This window comes from Sciurus carolinensis, chromosome 10 (genome assembly GCF_902686445.1).
Source record: "Sciurus carolinensis chromosome 10, mSciCar1.2, whole genome shotgun sequence".
NCBI classification, from domain to species: Eukaryota; Metazoa; Chordata; class Mammalia; order Rodentia; family Sciuridae; genus Sciurus; species Sciurus carolinensis.
In genome coordinates this window covers 77,927,289-77,948,267 of record NC_062222.1, presented here as the reverse complement: position 1 = coordinate 77,948,267, position 20,979 = coordinate 77,927,289, and the positions used below count along the sequence as shown (strand labels likewise).

General features: G+C 34.1%; 1 protein-coding gene across 1 annotated transcript in view; it reads left to right on the top strand.

Moving 5' to 3' along the window:
- Positions 1 to 20,979, top strand: part of Mrpl1 (mitochondrial ribosomal protein L1) — a 75,256-nt gene that overhangs the window by 5,158 nt on the left and 49,119 nt on the right. The window contains exons 2-5 of the mRNA XM_047565677.1: positions 3,077 to 3,191; positions 13,535 to 13,793; positions 16,559 to 16,642; positions 17,802 to 17,873. Of these exons, the coding sequence (XP_047421633.1) occupies positions 3,077 to 3,191; positions 13,535 to 13,793; positions 16,559 to 16,642; positions 17,802 to 17,873 (530 nt within the window). The remainder of the gene's footprint in view (positions 1 to 3,076; positions 3,192 to 13,534; positions 13,794 to 16,558; positions 16,643 to 17,801; positions 17,874 to 20,979) is intronic.

The following is a 20,979-nucleotide window of genomic DNA, read 5'->3' as shown; positions in this document are numbered from 1 at the left end:
ATTGTAATAGATAATATTTAAAATAGTTGAATCCAGTTTTTGCTCTAATTTGTTCATTCTTTCAAGAGATGTTTATTGAATCTGCAGTTGTCAAACACTGAGCTAGGTGTTAGGGATAGAGTAAACAAGCTGTAGGCATTTCCTTCCTACTGATTATATTTACCATCTATTGAGGAACAAATATTAATTGGACAATTATTTCTTCAATTGCAAATGGCCTATGTGCTGAGAAGGAAAAGTACAAGGTGTTATAAAAGTGTATATGAGAGACCTAACCTATTCTGAGTCTTCAGGGAGACTGTTCTGAAGAAGTAATGTTTAAGTAGACTCTCTGAAACATGACTGGATTACTATGAAATTCATCATGTGAAGGGAAAGTGGTATAGAAGAATGTCACAGAAGGAAGAAATTTGTATGCAAATACAAAGGAAGGATTTGTATGCAAATCCTAAGGTGGTCAAGAACATAGTAACTGTTCAGGTAACTGAAAGAAGGTGAGTGATTTGAAGCATGGTAAGCATGAAGGAGAATGGTGTTTGTTGAAGATACAGATAGGTTAGAAGCAGCTCATAGAGTACCTTGGTAAGAATTTACTCTGTTCAAAGAGCCAGGTTGAACTATCCAGGTGATTTAAGGACATGAAGGGATGTCCATTTTAAAATTATCCTTTTTACTAACAATAGGTGGAAAAGAAATGGAGAGGGCCAAAAGTAGAATAATAGAACTGTTTGGAGGCTATTGTAATCCAGGTGGTAGATTATGGTGCCCTGATCGGAATGGGGTTGTAAGGGAAAACAAAGACTAGATGGATGGATAAGATCTAGAGAAAGTGAAGATGAGAGTTGGGTGAGAAGGCAGTTAAGGACTGATGTCTGGGGATTGTTAACCATTCGGTATCAATTAAAAGAGAATAAGCTAACAAAGGAGGTTGATTAGTTTCCATCTTGTTACTAAGGGGTAGGAGTGGGGGAGACTTTGGAGAATGAGTGCAGATTCAGGTAGGGTCAGAAGTAGTTGAGTAAGCTCTGAGGTCTGTTTTGAGTAGCAAGTGAAGTTGTCTGCTAAGGGTGAGTGAATAATACAGAAAGACTCTTAAGGGATTGAAAATACAGACATTATGGTCTAGTGGTCCTATTTAAATAGTGATTTTTTTTGTAATTTGGTTCTCTTAGTCTGTAGCAGTTTGGTAGATTTCTATTGGAAATTTTAATTTCTGTTTTTCATGACTGGGGATTAAGTTGTTCCTGCTGAACAGTAGTGGTTCTGCCACTTTTTTTGGCTAACACGTTTGTGAAATTTAACTATGTAGCACTGTTTATTTTTACAGTTCTATGACTATTATAGAAATATGCCACAATGTATTTATCCATTGTATCCATTTATCTATTGTAGTTGCTTGAGTTCTTTTCTGTATTTTGCTGTTACAATGATGTGATCATCCTTGTTCATGTCTCTTAGTACACATGTGCGAGGGACATGCTTAGAAGTAGAATTGCCATCATTGGGATGTGCATGCTCAGTCGTATAGTTGTGCTATGTTGTTTTCCAAAGTGATATTCCAGTTACATATGAGCAGGATCTAAAATTTATCCATGCTTGATATTGTCAGCGACTTTTGTTAAAGCTTTGTCAATCTGATGTATGTGAAATGGTGCTACTTATATTATCTGTTATCTGATCTTAAACTGTTACCTGTTCACAGTGAGATCAAAGCACTTCCTCCTTAATTGAGAAAATTTTGTGGAAAAAATATTGTCAAATACATTAAACAATTACTTAGTGATGTGGTTGTTTTATATGTTGGGTGTAATCTTAATTTAGTTGCATACTATAACAGGCCTTCTGATCACCACTAAGCACTGATATAAGATATTTATAGGGTTTTAAATTTTTATATACCTGGTTACTAATGTGGTTGTGCATTTTTAATATATTTATGCATCAGTTGTGTTTCCTTGTCAATTAGAAGCCTCGGTTTTGTTCATTTCTCAATTGGGTTGATCTTACATCATTACATTATCTTTTATTATTAAAAATATTAATCTTTTGTTAATTATGCATGTTGCCAATATATCTGGCTTATCTTTTCAGTTTTTATAAAAGAATATTTAATGAATAGAAGCTCTTTACACTATTGCAGCCATATTTTAGTGCTTTTTTGTTAAATAATTCCTTCTCCAAAGGTCATAAAGATATTTTCCTATGTTCTGAAAGTCTTTAAGTTTTGCCATTCCCTTGTAAGTCTTTTATCCATCTAGATTTGATGTGTGTGTGTGTGTGTGTGTGTGTGTGTGTGTGTGTGTGTGTGAGGGTTGGAGGGTATGGGATCTAAATATGGTGGTAGGATCCAAATATACTTGTTTCCTTATGGATCATCATTTATCTCAGCACAACTTACTTAATTCCATGTAGAGATTTGCAATAACATTGCTTTTATTTCAAGTATCCATGTATGCATGGATCTATGGCTGAGCTGTTTATTGCTTTATTAATTTGTCTTTCTATACTTGTGCCACTACTAAAGTGTCTTAATTAATATAGCTTTACAAGTATTGACCTCTGGTAGGTCATGTCACTCACTTTGTTCTAATCTTCCAAAGGACAACTCTGTGAATCCATTATCTGTTAAGAAATGAATAGGGCTGGGGTTGTGGCTCAGTGGTGGAGTGCTTACCTCACACATATGAGGCACTGGGCTCGATCCTCAGCGCTACCTAAAAATAAATAAATGAAGGTATTGTGTCCATCTAAAACTAAAAATATATTTTTAAAAAGGAAATGAATAAATAAAATGTAAATTATTTAAAAATTCAGAGATACTTAATACTTATCCCTAAAAATAGTCAACATACTTTGCTGAACCTAAACCAGATTAAGTTAAAAATAAATAATAAAATTGTTTGAATAAAAGATGTGTTTATCTAGTTTCTAGAAATGTGACTTCCTTTGTTACACTTTTGTAGAATGGTTAAGCATCACAAAATATTGAATGATTTATTTCGAAAATCTGATTTTTATAATGTAAAAAAAATTTAATATAATGATTAATGTTAATATTTTGTTTTTTCTTTTCAAGTCTTGATACATCATCAAAGACATAATCCTTCCAAGATGGTTTATCAGACATCTCTTTATCCTTGTTCTTTAAACATTCAGGTGCCCAATAGACATTTTGCCGCTGCTGCTACAAAGTAAGTTTTTTTTTTTTTTAAGTTAGTATTTCATTTACTATTGTTTAAAAAGTTGGATTAAAAAAAAAAAAAAAAAAACTTGCTCAGTTCCTTAAAGATTCACAGGGGCATACAGTTGTAAAAGTTTATCATCTCTGTTTCTTTGATCTTATAGTCCTAAAGGAAAGATAAAACTTATTACAATAATACTTAACATTTATTCAACACTGACATTCAGTAACTAACTTAATCCCCATAGCAGTACTATGAGAAAGCTAGTGTTATTATGCTTATTTTATAGAGAAGAATATCAAGGCACCGACAGATTAGTAACTAGCCCAAGGTCAGAGTTAGTATGTAGTCTAATGATTTGAACTCAAAAAGTTTAGTTCCAGAACCTATACCTTTTCCAGTATGTTCTCACTGCCGTTTTAGAGCACAACCCACTGTTACAGTTAGTGATTTTTAATTGAGGTATACTCTTTGTGTATATTTTTATTTCTGCTCTTTAAAGTACATTTTTTTCTTCTTAGGTACTTTTTATAATTAGATGTTATAGGATTACCAGTATTATTTTTATTTTTATTTTTTTTTAGGTACTGGGGATTGAACTCAGGGATACTCTACCACTGAGCCACATCCCCAGCCCTGTTTTTGTATTTTATTTAGAAACAGGGTCTACACTGAGTTGCTTCGTGCCTCTCTTTTGCTGAAGCTGGCTTTGAACTTATAATCCTCCTGTCTCAGCCTTCCGAGCTGCTAGGATTACAGGCATGAGCCATTGCTCCTGACTGGGTTACCATTATTATTATATAGTGGAATTTCAGATTTCCATAATATATGTTTTAAAATATAAATTTACCTTGTTTTATGTAGAGTTTGAACATGTGGAAACCTAAAGAATGAACTTTTTTTTCCCAACTTGTGATTTTCAAGGGCAAGAACAGGTTTCATATTGGAATTAGAACTTAATTCTTTAGTTGCCATTGGCTCGTTAAACTGAATGATGGTATGATAGCCTAACAATATTATTGCTTTGTTCCCTACTGAGGCAGGGGGCTGAAAGGCAGATCTTAGTTAAACTTCTAAGCTTTAGTCTTGTACCATCTGGTTGTTGGGCATGGCACTAATTGTTTTTCTCCCCAAATAGCACTGATATTAATGAAGTGTAGAAATAGATAGCAGTTAGTATCCTTTTTCTGAGTGTTTCCCTCCATAATGTCAACATTTTTGAAGCTGAAGAAGTGACTCTGAGATAATTATAAGAAGATGTAGAATATTAATAATTAAAATTTACAAAATGCTATGTGTTACAACACTATACTATGCACACTATACCTATTCGAATATTCAGTCTTCACAATACATCTATGAAGTACAGATGTTATATAAGCATTTTACAGATGGAGAAGTGGAAGCCCAACAAAGATCAAGTAATGTGTCAAGTGTTATACGGCTTGATTATGCTAGAAGAAGGGGTTCAGCCCAAATTGTTTGGCTCCAGAGCTATTGCTCTTCATAGCTAGTGTGGAGTAATGGAATCAGTGGTTTTGGAGAGTATCCTCTGAAAAGCAAATAGAGTTCAATCTATAAAATCTTACTTTTTGACAAAATTTGATAGAATACAATCATTAGATTATGGGATACCCAAAATGAAAATTAAAATTTGGAAAGTTTTTGGTGGCTTTGTAAATTCCCAGTTGTTTAATATGTTTTTTTGTTTCTTTAAAATTAATTGACTGGTATTTTTGCCACAGTAGTTTCTCTCCCACCACCCTTCTTCTTTCTCCTTTTTGTGTTACTGGGGATTGAACCAAAGGGTGTTTTATTACTAAGCTACCTCCCGAGTTCTTTTTATTTTTTACTTTTGAGACAGGGTACCTCTAAGTTGCCAGGTCTGGCTTTGAACTTGTGGTCCTCCTTCCTCAGCCTCCCAACTAGTGGGTATTATATTTGCATGTGCCATGGCAGTAGTCATGTTAGCATACTTTGTTAAGCATCTCTCAGTAGTATGTCAGGCACTGTGCAAGATATCTTGTTGGTGATATGAAGATGATGAGGTACATGTTCTGATCTTTGCCCTTGAAGGTTTCATAATGAATTGAGAGCAACATAAATAATTGCTTTTTGTTGTTTAAATCATTTAAAACAAAATAGTTAATTCCGTGAATAGATAAGGTATCCATGGTAAACAGTTAAAAAAGTATGAAGGTGGGGCTGGGAAGATAGCTCAGTCGGTAGAGTGCTTGCCTTATAAGCACAAGGCCCTGGATTCGATTCCCAGCACCCCCCCAAAAAAAAAAAAAAAAAAAAGTATGAAGGTTATATAGTGAAAAATAGGTCATCTTCCTACCTCTGTCCTTTAGCCATTCAGTTGTGATGGTCCCCTTTTGTAAGTATATGAATATATTACTTTTTTTGTATAAGTGGTAGTGTACTATACACTTTACAAGTGTTCAGTATATTTTATTTTTGCATCTTGCTTCTATTTAAAAGTATAACTTGGAAATAGTTTCACATGGAACTATCTAGTCATTTTAATTGTAAAATGTTTAATTATCTGAATGTACCATAATTTGTATAACTATTTCCATATTGATACATTTATCTTTTTAATCTTTTGCCATTGCAAATGATCCTGCAATGAATAATCATGTACAATTATATATCTTATCAAATATAATGAAAGTATTTGTAAGTATAAGCTTTATAACATACTACAAATAGAATTGTTGGGTCAAAGGGTACAATTTTGATACCAACTTGTCTTCATAGCTATCTTGCCAATTTATATCCTTAGCAGTAAGTTTTACTAAAATGCCTATTTCCCTGTGTTTAATGTCATCAAATATTTTTGCTCTTTACCAATTTGATAGGTAATAAATGTTGTTATGGTTTTAATTGTTATTTCTCTTATTATTAATGAAATTGTATACCTCTTCATATGTTTAAAAGCCATTTAATTTTTCTTTACGTTGAATTTCTTGTTCATGTTCCATTATTTTTGTTGTTAGGTAGGAGCTCTTTATATGTCATAAATTAGCACAGATCAATGATCTAACTTCAGTTTAATGTTTTAACTCTTAGTTAGAGGAATCCCCAAGTGCTATGGGATTACAGATAAAAGGTTGATTAAACCTACCTGGGGCAGAGTAGGGCTGGGTCTTGAAAGAGACCGCAATGCGGGGAATTGGGAGAAAGGTATTTCAGTGGTGCAGAGGCATGAAAGTGGATGGTATGCATATAAATAGAGTCTGATATGACTTGAATATAGAAAAGAATAGGGAGCTATAGAAATAGGAGACTGAGTGTGAATACTGCCTGGATTCAGTGAGTGAAGAGTGCCCAGTGTTCTACATTCCTAACAACCTTAGATATCATCAGTTTTTATTTGTGTTTCCTTGGGGTATTTCAGTTTATGTCTTTTACCTAGTTTTTTGGACTGCTTATCATTCTGTGAGCTTTTGGTTTTTAGGGATATTAATTATTTTGGGAATATTTTATCTTCAAGTGTTTGTCTTACAGAGATTTTTCATTTTCATGCTTTCCCAAATTTTACTCCAGTACAATTGTAAAAGCACTTTTCACCAACCTAAACAAGCATAGCACAAGAAACATGCATGTTTGTGGTCTGGGGATATAGCTCAGTTGGTAGAGTGCTTGCCTTGCAAGTACAAGGCCCTGGGTTCAGTCCCCAGCACCGCAAAAAAAAAAAAAAAGAAAGAAATATGCATGTTTTAGAAAGCTTCAAAAATTTATAAGCAGATTAATTTTTCTTATTTGCTAACGAGAGTTATTTATTATTCAGTAGCTAGATGAGAATCATGGTGTTCATAATTTTAGTTGTAGTCTTTATGTTTTAATTTACAGACTTTATAAATACACTAAAAATGGTCTTTTCATCCTAGTTTTTTTGTCAGGATCTAAGACAGGGTAGAAGTATATATGCTTGTTTATTTCTTCTTGTCATTTTTGATCCTTCATATATGTGCAAGCATCTATTTACCAGTTGCAGATCCTGATTTTAAAAAAAAAACAAACCACTGTGTCATCTGAGTCTGTTTTTTTTTTTCTTGCTTTGTGTATCTCAAAATATTTTAATTGGATTTCATATATCTTGCATAGAATAATAGAGACTGAAGAAGATAGTTTTTATGCTGAAAAATGGTCATGCCTTTCATTTTTCAAGAGTGTTGAGTCAATCTAGATAGGGGTTGACCTAGGTTTTGGTTTCGTGGTTGCTGTGGTTACCACCAACCATTAGTTTGTGCTTAGGTTGGGAGCTAACTTGCTGCGAAATTTTTCTCAGTGTTCTGTTCCATGCTGAGTTTTCTGCTTTCCCTGGGCAGCTGCACGCTTATACTCTTGCTCCTCTCCTCGTAGTAGACTGTTGTTGCTTATTACTCATTGCTTGCTAGGTTGATGATGGGTGGCAGGAGGCATTCTCTGTGTACCAAACCTAGTCTTAGTGTTCAGTATTAGTGTTCCGCTGGACCTTGGGGAGAGGGCTTTTCAGCATTCCTATCCCTCTTCCCAATGGTTTGTATCTGTTGCAGCTCCGGAGGGGATGTTTCCTGATCCTTCTCAGCTATATTGGTATAGGATACTGGACTCAGGACTCTTCCCTGCCCTGCCTCCAGTGTGAAAGTTCTTTTGTTTTTTTCCTTCTCTTTTTAGACACTATGCATATTTACCTGAACCTTTTCCTCCTACCTGTATGCTCTGGGGAGTCTTTCTGTCTCCAGCCCTGCTCCAGTCTTTCCTGGGGGCACCTGGTAGAAGTGTGGAAAGGGGCCTGCATACTGAATGTAAACTCCCCTTCTGTTTGCATTTCCCAGGGGTTTATATTGTCATGTTAGCCCTAAAATTTTTTCTTACTTGCCTTTCCTCTCATGCTCTATCACAGCAGAGACCAGAGGGAGGGTGAAGATGGTGGTGGGGCTGACTCTTGGATTTTAGGCTACTAAAATGCCTGCATTCCAGCTCTATGATCTCAGCTCTGTGATGAGATCAAGGAAAGTTTTGATTTTATGCAACTTTTTTCTCATTATTAATGCTCTTTCTAGCATTTACATTTTAAATGGGAGCAGAACTTATGTGCTTGATTTCAAAGATAATGAATAAACCAGCATCTGAGAGTTTAGTGAATTTATTTCATTAATATACCCTAGTCATTTTCCCTTTATTTCTATTTAGTTCAGTTTAATTGGACTGAGGTTGTGTAATTCCACACCAACTTATCTGCCCCTAGAATTCCTCAATGCAAAGATTCTGCAGCATTGGAAGGATGTGGATTGGTCTCTTGGGGTCATAGATGTTTAAAGGTCTTGAAGTGAACTTTATTATAGTACTGTTTTTTTTTTTTTCTCCTTCCCCTTGTTTTATGGGGTTTGACCATGGAATTATTTTTCTTTTCATGTTTTTGAAGTTAGGGGACAGATGAGGCAGGGAGAAAGTTATTAGCTGAATACAGTCTCTGATTACTCATTTAATCTGTGTGGTTTAGTTACCTAGGTAACTGCAGCTAAATTTTGTTGTCTTAGATTTAAGACTGACAGGTGTTTTCCTCTACCTTCCCCCAAACCTTTCTTGTAACTTATTTTATTCTAAAAATCACAGAATTTAAACCCTTCTGATAGTGCCTTACCTAATTGCTTGAACAACAAAGTTCTTCTGAATGTAATTCTTATGAATAAAAATTTTTGGCCGGGGGCGGCTGTGGAAAATAGACAGTAGGTCTGTAAGATTAACTATTATTGAAGGAGTTTGTTCATTTGAAGCTTTTTAGATATTTGAATAATGCATTTTTCTCCCTGCTTTCTTCCTGTGCTAGGAATTGAACCCACGGCCTCGTATACGCAAAGCACATGCTCTACCACTGAGCAAATCTGTTTTTCTGAGAGTATTATTTGATCTATTATATTGATGTTATGCTATTTTTGTTTTGTTTATACTATAATAGTGTTCCATTTGAAACTTAGAACTTTTCACTGAACCACCTTAAATGTTTTTTGAAACATTGCTAGAATTATAAAATAAATGCTATATAACCATTTAGACTCATTACGTATCAGAATTTTTTGGTTTTTGTAAATATCTATCTATTTATTTTTTGTGGTACTGGGGATTTTGCCCAGAGGTTCTTACCCCTGAGTTGTATCTCCAGCCCTTTTTATTTTTAATTTTGGGATAGGGTCTTGCTATGTTGCCCAGGCTGGTATTGAACTTGTGATCCTCCTGCATCACTAGGATTACAGATATGCACCACTGCACTTGGCTGTAAATATTTATTAATTTAGGAAGTCATTTTAGTCACTGGCAATTTCATATTGCAGATTAAATGTACTCATTCAACTGTGACTGAAAATTTAGTAGTGAAATTAGCGTTTATATAAAGTAAGTCTGGAGGTTATAGCTAAGATATATTATTTATTTTTAAATAGGAGACTTTATTCTTAAAACAGGCTTTCCTTTTATTTGCTTCACTTCTTCCTTATTAAATATAAGATAAAAATGTGGTTTCTGCACTTTGGAAGATTTCAGGATTTTATGGAGTACTATTAAGGTGGCTATTGAGACATGTTAAATCCATCCAATTGGGCACTTGCTTAGACTTGTCAGTCCAAAAGTACACCTGCACCCCATTAAAATGAGGATTGTCATTATCTGCCATTCTGTTGAACTACTCATTAGCTGGGAGGATACTCTCATTACTGGTGGTAATAAGGATTTATTAAGTGTTAAAAGTGAGAATAGAATTATATTAAATTGGTTTTTGAGATCTATTTTAAAAAATTGTTTAGTATCCATATCTTTCACATAAATTTTATAGACCCCCATGTTCATTTTTTATTATTGCCATAACAAATCACCACGAACTTTGAGGCTTAAAATAAAAGATTTTTAAAATTTTATTTTATAGTTCTTTAGGTTAGAATTCTGACCTAAAATTCTGTAGGTTGTACTGGGCAAAAATCAAGGTGTTTGGTGGTATTTTACAAGGCTATGGGGCCCAATCCATTTCCTTGCCTTTCTCAGCTTCCACAAGCTGCCCACATTCCTTGGCTTGTGCTCTCTTCCTCCATCTTCAAACCAGCATCAGGCTGAATTCCATTCATATTTGATTTCTCCAGTGTCATCTTCTTTCCACCTCTGTCTTATGTATCTGGGTAAGGGGAAAGGTTCACATTTCTGACCTGTGTGATTAGATTGGGCCCACATGGATAGTCTAAGATAGTCTCTCCATCTTGAGATCCTTAACTGTAGTCACATCTACAAAGTCCCTTTTGCCATGTAAGATGATGTATTTGTAGGTTCTAGGAATTAGAATCTTGGAAGTACTCCACAAAATCCTGAAATCTTCAAACGGGAGAAACCACATTTTACCTGATATTTAGTAAGGGAGAAGTGAAGCCAACAGAAGGAGACTGGAAAGCTTCTTTTAGAAATAATGTCTCCTATTTAAAATAAACAAAATGTCTAAGATGTGAAAATGTCAAAACTATTTGGGTATCTTTTGGAGTGTATTATTCTGCCTACCATACAATACAAATATCTGAAATACTATTTTACTAATTTAAAAATTTATGGTTTGAATTAATGCTGAAACATTATATCTCCTCAGTTCTGTTTTTAGTTTCAAACTCTTACTTGCGATTACTTATTAAACATATTTCTTAGGTATTTGGTAAGTACCTTATTAGCTTTTTCTAAGTAATAAGCCTCCCCATGATTATTTATCATTGTCCATGAACACATCTATGGGTCAGCTGACTCAAGTTAGGTTCAAATGATTGTGTCTGAGACCTGGGCTTGCTATGCATTAGTGAGTTTGTAGGTTAGCTGAGAATTGTCTAACCTAGCCTGGGGCTCTGTGGGGCAGCTCTGTTCCACTTGTCTCTCATCTTCCTACCTTTGGGCTAGCTTAGGCATGTTCTTATTAAAATGGCAGAAAAACAAACTTAGTCGAAATATATGAAACTTCTTCTGGCCTAAACTGAGAACACAGAAGCTGTCACTTCTACTTTTCTCTGTCTGTCAAAACTAGTTACACGGCTAAGTCAAGGAGCAGGGAAATATATTTCATCCCTTTTGTGGGAGGTACTGCAAAGTCATTTAGCAGAGGCTTGAATGGAGAGGGGGGGTAAAACAATGGAGCAATTGATAAATTTAGCCTACCCTCAAACTCTGTATATCCCAAGCTGCATTCATCTCTGTAGCTGCTTCCTTTACTAGAAACCCATTTTGCTTTCTTTGTTTCTGGTCTTAGATAATGATAGTATTCTATGTCTCGTCACTCAAGCCAGAAACCAAAGAAGTATTTTAATCTTGTCTTTCTCCTTTTCCTATCTTCAGTATTTACCTTGTAAATATTTTTCTGTTCTGCTATCTTTTCCAGCTTTGTTACTATCACCATTTCTGTTCAGGCTCTCATGTCTCCTTGTGAAGATAGGGAAATAGTAACTTCCTAGTTGTCTCCAATTCTGCTTCCTTTGGATCCATCTCTTTTATTGCAGCCTTGAAATTTAGCCTTTTGTTCACTGGTTTCTCTTTGCCTTTAGAGGAAGCCCTTGTGGTGTAGATTTTCCAACCTCATCTTATACTGTTTTCTGCCTTCTATTTTGCCCAATAGTGAGCAAACTGTGACCAGTGGGCCTGATCTGATATACCACTTATTTTTGTACAGTTTACAAGCTAAGAATGATTTTTTACAGTTTTTCGTGGTTAAAATACAGAACAATGATATTTGTGACACAGGAAAACTATGAAATTCAAATTCATTGTCTATAAATAAAGTTTTATTGGAACATAGCTTTGCTTATTCATGTGTTGCCTATGGCTGCTTTTGCACAATAGCAGAATTGAGTCATTGCGAGAGAGACCATATGACTCACAAAGTTGAAACATCGACTATCTAGTCCTTTATAGAAAAAGTTTGCCAACTATTGCTCTGATCATATAGAACTTATAATAGCTCCACTTGTATACCATTTTATTTCATGACTCAATGCTTTTTATTATGTTGTTTCTTTGCATGGCTCTTATTTTTTAAATAGCAGTTATATTAAGATATAATTTACAGTGTCAGTGGTTTTTAGTATATTCATGGAGTTGTGCAACCATCATTAGAATCACTTAATCTCTCTTTCTCCCTCTCTCTCTCTCTCTCTCTCTCTCTCTCTCTTTTTTTACAGTATTAGGGATTGAATCTAGTGGCACTGGACCTCTAAGCTATATCTCCAGTCTTTTTAAAATTGTATTTTGAGATAAGGTCTTGCTTATCTCAAAAGCAAGACCCAGGCTGGCCTTGAACTTGTGATTCTCCTGCCTCAGACTCCCAAGATGCTGGGGTTACAAGTATGCAGCATGTGGTCACTTACTTGGAACATTTTCATTATTCTCCACAAACACCCCATCCCCATTAGGAGTCACTGCGTTCCCTCAACCCCTCTCAGACCTAGATTACCACTAAATCTACTTTTACTCTCTTTGATATGCCCGTTTTTGATATTTTGTATAAATGCATAATGTTTTTAAGGTTAAGCTACATCGTAGGGTGTATCAGTACTTGATTGCTTTTTGTTGCTGATTAACATTGCATTATATGGTCATACAACATTTTATGTATCCATCAGTTGATGAATGTTTGGGTTGTTTATTCCCTTTGACTGCTAATGAATAACATTGCTAGGGACATTTGTACACAAGTTTTTGTGTGAATATGTTTTATTTCTTGGGGGTGTTTATCCAGGCTAACTTCCTTATTCCTCAGTAATTGAGTCTGGGGTCATCTCTTCTAGCACTCTTTTATACTCTCCTACAATGGGTTGTTTCTTTTCCTAAGACCGTGATAACACTTTCCTAGTACTTATCACATTAAATTGAAATTATCTGTTTGCATGCCTGTCTTCTCTTCCTCTGTAAGTTTCTGGAGAGCAATATCAATTCTTTAAGTTTCACTGTCAACAGTAGAAAAGTTCACTTAATATTTGTTCAATTAGAAAAACAATAAAGCAGTCTATGCTTTTGAATTAAATAAACTTTCTTTTGTTAGTTTTCTCTGTCCTAGGTATATTGGTCTTTAAAAAATCTCCTAGGATCAGCCATTGTGGTGCTCACCTGCAAACACTGTGGCTCTGGAGGCAGAGGCAGGAACATCACATGTTCAAGACCAGTGTTAGCAGTTTAGCAAGGTCCTCAGCAACTTAGCAAGACCCTGTCTCAAAATGAAAAATATAAAGGGCTAAGAATATAGCTCAATGGTAAAGTGCCCCTGAGTTCAATTCCCTATACAAACAAAACAAAACAAAACAAAAAACCTCTTAGAATATTAACATAACTGATCTTGATAACATTTTTTTAAGGTCTGCAAAGAAAACAAAAAAAGATACCAAAGGAAAAGCATCAGATGAAAAAAAGGATGAGATAGAAAGAATAAAGTCATATCCCTACATGGAAGGTGAACCTGAGGATGATGTCTATTTAAAACGCCTATACCCAAGGCAGATATATGAGTTGGAGAAAGCTGTTCAGTTACTTAAGAAATTTCAAATTTTGGACTTTACTAATCCAAAGCAAGGAGTTTATCTTGACTTGACACTGGATATGGCACTGGGGAAAAAGGTATGTAGACCCAATAAAATGTTTATTTGTGAACTGTGGCTATATAAATTGATGTTTCTTAGTTTTTAAAATTTTTGTCTCCCCAATGATTTTTAGAAAACCTCATGCTCTTTCTATACTTCATCATGAAAAATGTTAGTTTTAAAATTTTCCAGGTATGAAATACTGAAATATGAAATATTGAATATATGACTATGTAAGACATGGTGGAGAATTGATGAATAGATATCTCCAGTTCCTCTAAAGAGTGACTAGTATAAATTTCAACAAAAGTAGTGTTAAAATTGAGATATCATTGTAACTTTGGAAAATGACTTAAGCTATCTTGGTGTCATATTCCTTCTTTGTAAATGAAGGTTTTGGATTAACTCAAATGTGTTTATTAGAGTCTTAGGTTGAGACTAAGTTTGCATGGGTTGGGTACCAAGCTCCTCACTCGTGCTTTAATCAGAGCCTCTCTGCTTTTTATGTTTATGTACTGGAATTCTTCAGAAGAATTACGTTTATAACTCCAGGTTTGTTTTGAGGTCTGTTACAGCCCTAAATTTGATAAACTTCTTTTTAAGAAATCTAACATTTTTAGAAATTTTGTCCTACGATGTCTTTTTTGGTCCATAAATCTTCTAAGATTTAAGTTTCTTAATACAGCTTAACAACCTGCAAAGCAACAGAAAGAAAGCACTAGCAGGAAGCAGTACAGCATGATTTTTAAGAGCATAGGCTCTGGAATCAAATTACAGTATAGACCCAATATCCTGCCATCACATTGAAAAAAATTTTTTTTTGACCTTTATTTGTTTATTTATATGCAATGCTGAGAATCTAACCCAGTGTCTCACACATGCCAGGCAAACATTGAACCACTGAGCCACAACCCAAGCCCACTATCGCCACATTTTGACCCTGGACTTCTTTGCTTTTTGGCTTTGGATTTATTGCTTAACCTCTTTAAATCTCAGTTTTTTCATCTCTTTATGAAGAGAGATAAAATATTTAGTTTGGTTCTATTGAGGATTAAATGAGATAATGCATGTAAAGGATTTAATACTTATTAATAACATTTACTGAAAACTTTCTGTGTATCAGTCACAGTACTAAATGTTTTGCACTTATTTTCTCATTTAATTCTATTATGATGTCAGAAGAGGAAACAGAAAATGAAGTATCTTGCTCAAGGTCATAGAGACGGGGGAGAGTTAAGATTTGAACCAAGGTTTGTCTCAATTCTTAGTTTTCATTAGAAACAGTTTATACCAGTCATGTTATAATTTTTATTTTGTATCTTAGTGTTACTCTTAGTTCTTCATCTTAAAAGTTTTGTAGTATAGATGATTCGTTTCTCAACCATTAAAGTAGTTCATAACAATGCCTTGTAGGACCAAGCTTCTTTTGTATATGTAAGTTATTTATAAGTAAATGACATTAAAAATATACTGTCATTATCTCAAAGCTTTTTTTTTTTAATCTCATAGAGTATATAACAAGCCAATATTCGGGATGCTGTTATCATGATTGCTTACTACTGAAAAATTTACTGAAACCAGTTGTGACATGTTAATGGCAAAGGAATGCCTGTCAATAATGTTATATGACTGATATAAAATGTGCTTAAGAATTTATGCCTTCTTAGCCAGGTGCAGGCATATGTCTTAGAGGTTAAAGCAGGAGGATCCCAAGTTCAGGGTCATTCTGGGCAACTTAGTGACAACTTAGTAAAACTAACTGACTAAATAAATAAATTAAAAAATAGGGTTGTGATACAGTACTTGCCTAGCATGTGGAAGCCCTGGGACTAATCTCCAACACTGCGTAAACAAACAAATAAAACTACCCCCCCCATAAATAAATAAATATAAATTTTAAAAAAGAAAATTAATAAAAAGCCTTCTTAGCAGAAAAGAAATCCGCCCCCAGGAGGATGTCTGTACTCAAAAGAATGTAATGTTTCATTCAGTTTTATTAGCAGAATAATTCCTCCCACCCCAAACCTTAAGACTTGACCAAAATTGTGAAGGGCCTATAACTTATTTCCATGTAGTCTCCCTAAGAGACCTGAGCTTTAGTTCTACAAATATCCTTGACCAAAACGATGGAATAAATTAATTGAGATCCTATATGTAATCCTACCTGTATTAGAATGCCTCAAATACATGCCATTGTTTATTTTTGATTTTCTGGTTAACTTCCCAAACATTTAATTCATATGTTTAGTGATGGTGGTCCAGGTTATTACAAAATAGGATTTCTGTTACCTAATTTTTTAGAGCATTGATGGCAATTAGGGGTGACCTACTGAACTGATGAACTGGATATTTTCTGTTGTTCATTTTGTATACCTGTATTCATGTTTTTCTTGACTGTGTCAGAAAATTAGATGTTTTTTAAACAATTTCAACTTAAGGTAGGAAACATCTGTTGACATCTATGATATGGTAAACATCATACTAGGTGCTGGGGCCTTAAAGAAATACAAACATACCACTTAATATTTGAGAGACTGTGGTGAATGATAAAGAGATAAAAGCAAGTGCCATAGGAGTATGGAGCTGGGAAGAGAGTTTTAGATTTTTATTTTGGTTTTTTAAAAAGGACATATAGTTTCTTGAGCTTTAAATTGTAATCTAAGAATGGTTCTAAGAAACCATTGTAATTGTAATCTAAGAATTAAAGAATGAAAAACATGTCAGTTCTGTTTTTTATTTGAAAGTGAGAGATAATAGAAAAAAGCCAACTTTTTATAATTATTTTTCTCATTGTTTGTTTAGAAAAAAGTGGAGCCGTTTGCCAGTGTTATTAGTTTTCCATACCCATTTGCATCAGAAATCAATAAAGTTGCTGTATTTACTGGGGTGAGTAATTTGTCATCTATTGTATCATTTAATTTATTTTAGAAATCCCATTAAATCAGTGATTTGGATAACTGAATAAATGGAGAACATTTAGGTATTCACCCAAGTCTTGTTTTCCCCATTTAGAGTTCAAAGCAGATGACTTATTTACTAAGAAGAAAGAGAAAGAGCTAAACTAATTTGAGAAAGAGCTAAACTAGAATATTTCTTTCATCATTACTAATCCATCACATAGTTCTCACAAGAAACTGAAGAGAAATATAGAATTTATTTTGTGTAATTCTTTCTTACTACTCAAATTTCTTCCTTTGCACAACAGGATTATTTTAAAGCAAGAGGACCACTTAGGGGTAGGGGAACCTCAGAAACCATATTTTCTAAAACTATCTAGTCTAGAAAGTCAGGAAAGTCAGTATATAACAAATGTAGTAATCCATCTACATTTCTTTGTTAATAATGGATTTTTTAATAATACAAAAAGGTCTCTTTGTATTATTAACATTTGTTTATAATATATTTGTTTTGTGTTTTGATTCCTTTCTATATAAATTTCAAACTTGAGGCATTTTTTCATTTTTTCTATCTTTCTCTCAAGGAAGAAACTACTTCTTCCCAAAAAAAGTGGGGAATATGCTTATTGGAATGCCACAAAACTTTAATACCTAACAGATTGAAACATTTTCACAGTAAAACCAAATGGTATAAATGGAATATATAAAAAAAAATACTGTTTATTTTTCTTTTGAAATTTTCAGACACCTGATAAATTTTTGAGTTCTTAAATTGAAAATATTTTCCTCTTCATATTAGTTTTAGAAAATGTTTCTGTTTAAGTTAGCAGAGCTAAATATATTTTAGCCTTTTACTTTTAGAAGGTAATATATTGATAAAGGTGGAACCTACCATTTAGCAGGCTTCTAATATACCATTTTGGTGTATTTCATTATATGTCTGTCAAGAAAAACTTTAAAGACATACAAACTAAACTTGTTATAAATGTCATATATCCGATACATTTAATTGAAAATTAATGGCCAAATAAATGGTCAAAATAAAACCATGATTTTTATTTGGAATGATGATTATTTCTGACAGAATCTTCAAAAATATACTGAAGTTGTTCAAAAAGATTGATGTTCATGCTGTTGTGTTTTGGTAGAATGCATCAGAGATTAAAATAGCAGAAGAAAATGGAGCTGCATTTGCAGGAGGAACTAATCTGATTCAGAAGGTACAGTGTTGTTTTCATGTTCGTTAGCTATGGAGATGTTCTGTTGTCTTTGCCATCCATTGATTTATTACATGTTGAACATGAATACCAGGCTCATATCTTTTGATAAATTGTTAGTAGGGCTTTTTATAGAGCAGGGAAAAACTTTCTTTTTTTCAGTCTCAAAATCAAGCTAAGAAAAAACTAAACAGTCTGAAGTTGATTGTATTTGATTTATAATGTGGTCTTTTTTTTTTCCCCCCACTTCTGTTTTGTCCATGAGGGTTGTTTTTTTTTTTTTTTTTTAATCATTATTTCATTTATTTTATTTTATTTTTTTTCCTTTTTTTATTGTAAACAAATGGGATACATGTTGTTTCTCTGTTTGTACATGGTGTAAAGGCATACCATTTGTGTAATCATAAATTTACATAGGGTAATGTTGTTTGATTCATTCTGTTATTTTTTCCCTTCCCCCCCACCCCTCCCACCCCTCTTTTCCCTCTATATAGTCCTTCCTTCCTCCATTCTTGCCCCCCTCCCTAACCCTAACTCTAACCCTAACACTAACCCCTCCCACCCCCCATTATGTGTCATCATCCACTTATTAGTGATATCATTCTTCCTTTGGTTTTTTGAGATTGGCTTATCTCACTTAGCATGATATTCTCCAGTTTCATCCATTTGCCTGCAAATGCCATAATTTTATCATTCTTTATGGCTGAGTAATATTCCATTGTGTATATATACCACAGTTTCTTTATCCATTCATCAATTGAAGGACATCTAGGTTGGTTCCACAGTCTGGCTATTGTGAACTGAGCAGCTATGAACATTGATGTGGCTGTATCTCTGTAATATGCTGATTTTAAATCCTTTGGGTATAGGCCAAGGAGTGGGATAGCTGGGTCAAATGGTGGTTCCATTCCAAGTTTTCTAAGGAGTCTCCACACTGCTTTCCAAAGTGGCTGCACTAATTTGCAGCCCCACCAGCAATGTATGAGTGTACCTTTCTCCCCACATCCTTGCCAACACCTGTTGTTGCTTGTATTCTTGATAATCACCATTCTAATTGGGGTGAGATGGAATCTTAGGGTGGTTTTGATTTGCATTTCTCTTATTACTAGAGATGTTGAACATTTTTCCATATGTTTGTTGATTGCTTGTAGATCTTCTGTGAAGTGTCTATTCATTTCCTTAGCCCATTATTCGATTGGATTATTTGCATTCTTGGTATAGAGTTTGTTTTTTGTTTTTTTCTTTTTTGGTACTAGGGATTGAACCCAGGGGTTACCACTGAGCTACATCCCCAGACCTTTTTATTTTTTATTTTGAGACAGGGTCTCTCTAAGTTGCTTAGGACCTTGCTGAATTGCTGAGGCTGACCTTGAAGTTGTGTTCCTCCTGCCTTAGCCTCTCTAGTTGCTGGAATTATATGAGTGTGCCACTGTGCTTGGCTTATTTCTAAATTTCAAAACAGGGTCTTGCTAAGTTGCCCAGGCTGACCTGGAATTTGTGATCCTCCTGCCTCAGCTTCCTGAGTAGCTAGGATTATGGTTGTGTGCCACTGTGCCTGACTTTATTCATCTTTTAAAGATCAAATATTTGTTTTGCTTTCTTGGAGTGAAAGTGTGATAGATCGAAAAGCATAGTATCACAACCATAGAAATGAAGAGATGTACCCCATTTGTGTAAAATTAATCAAAATGCAGTCTGTAAAAATAAAAACATAATTTAAAAAAAAAGCATAGGATCTGACCTCAATAATATGGGCTTTTGGTTCCTCTTAACTTTTACTCCCTACTCAGTTCTGAGTGGCAGAGGCTCAACATGGTAGCAGACAAATGATTATGTAGACTGCCAATAGAAAATAACAGAGCCTATGGAGCATTTTTGAAAAGAACAACATTTTTTTGAGGCAGAAATGGTACATAGGTATTTCTGGAAATATGAGTGATTCTTTAATGTTCTCTAAAAGCTCATCTTCTAAAGATAATCATTTAGATTATGAATTTTTTTTCGGGGAGAGGTGTCATAGGAAAAACTGAGTTGAAAATTTATCCTTTGTCCCATATCCAGATTTTCATCTGGGGAACTTTTAACCGATCTCATCCTTTGGAATATATGACAGTGCTGATAGTTTATTTTTTTTCCCACTCCAATAGTATTCTAACTTTGAGGGAGATTATATAAATTTTTAAGTAGAATCTTCAAAGTAAGTTTTTGCAGGAGAACCAGCAGAAATGAGAATATGCCTTAACAAAGGTTCTAGACCAAGTCAGAGGTTAGTACCTGATTAGTTCTGGTTTATCAATTTTAAATTTTATGTTTATTTTAAAAATAAATATATCATGAATGCTTGGGGTTTGAGAGTAAATCTTGATTTCTTAAGTCAGATAACTAACTCTTCATATTACATTCATGTATTACCTTTCATCTGTTTTCTTCCTGCAAGCACAAGGTATCTTGTAGAACTGTCATAGCCACTCCTCCAGTTCTCAAATTTAATTAAGAAATTAATTTACTTACCAAAGAAGAAATGATAATGGAATAGAAAGTATTTTATATAGCCTTAAGTTCAGCATAGGAAGCATATTTGAAAAAATAACCCAAATAAAGAAACCATATACACTTTGAAGTTATTTGGTATATAAAATTTACAGGTATCAGCATTTCTCTTTGGGGACTCCAGTGGTGGATCTGTTATGAGAGGAGTGTGCCATTTGACAAGTAATTTAACCAGCATATTCTTGCAAGTTACCCCATGGTGTCTTTTAAAAAAACTTGCCTGTATTATTTTTAGAAGATATTCAGATTGTGAAGTAATTTCTACATAGTTGTGTAAATAGTATCATGGCTGCGATTTTCAAATGTGTTTCTATATTTTTATTTTAATTAATTTATTTTCTGTGGTGCTGGGAATTCAACTCAGGGCTTTATGTATGCTAGGCAAGTGTTCTTCCATTGAGCTACATCCCTAACCCTGTTCCTGTATTTCTTAATTAGTATACTGTAATTACATAACTCTTACAAAATTTAAACTAGAATAAAATTGCTAATTTTTCAGTTTCTTAGATAAGAACTTTATTAAATTTTATTTTGAAGTATCACAAATATGCTTGGCTCT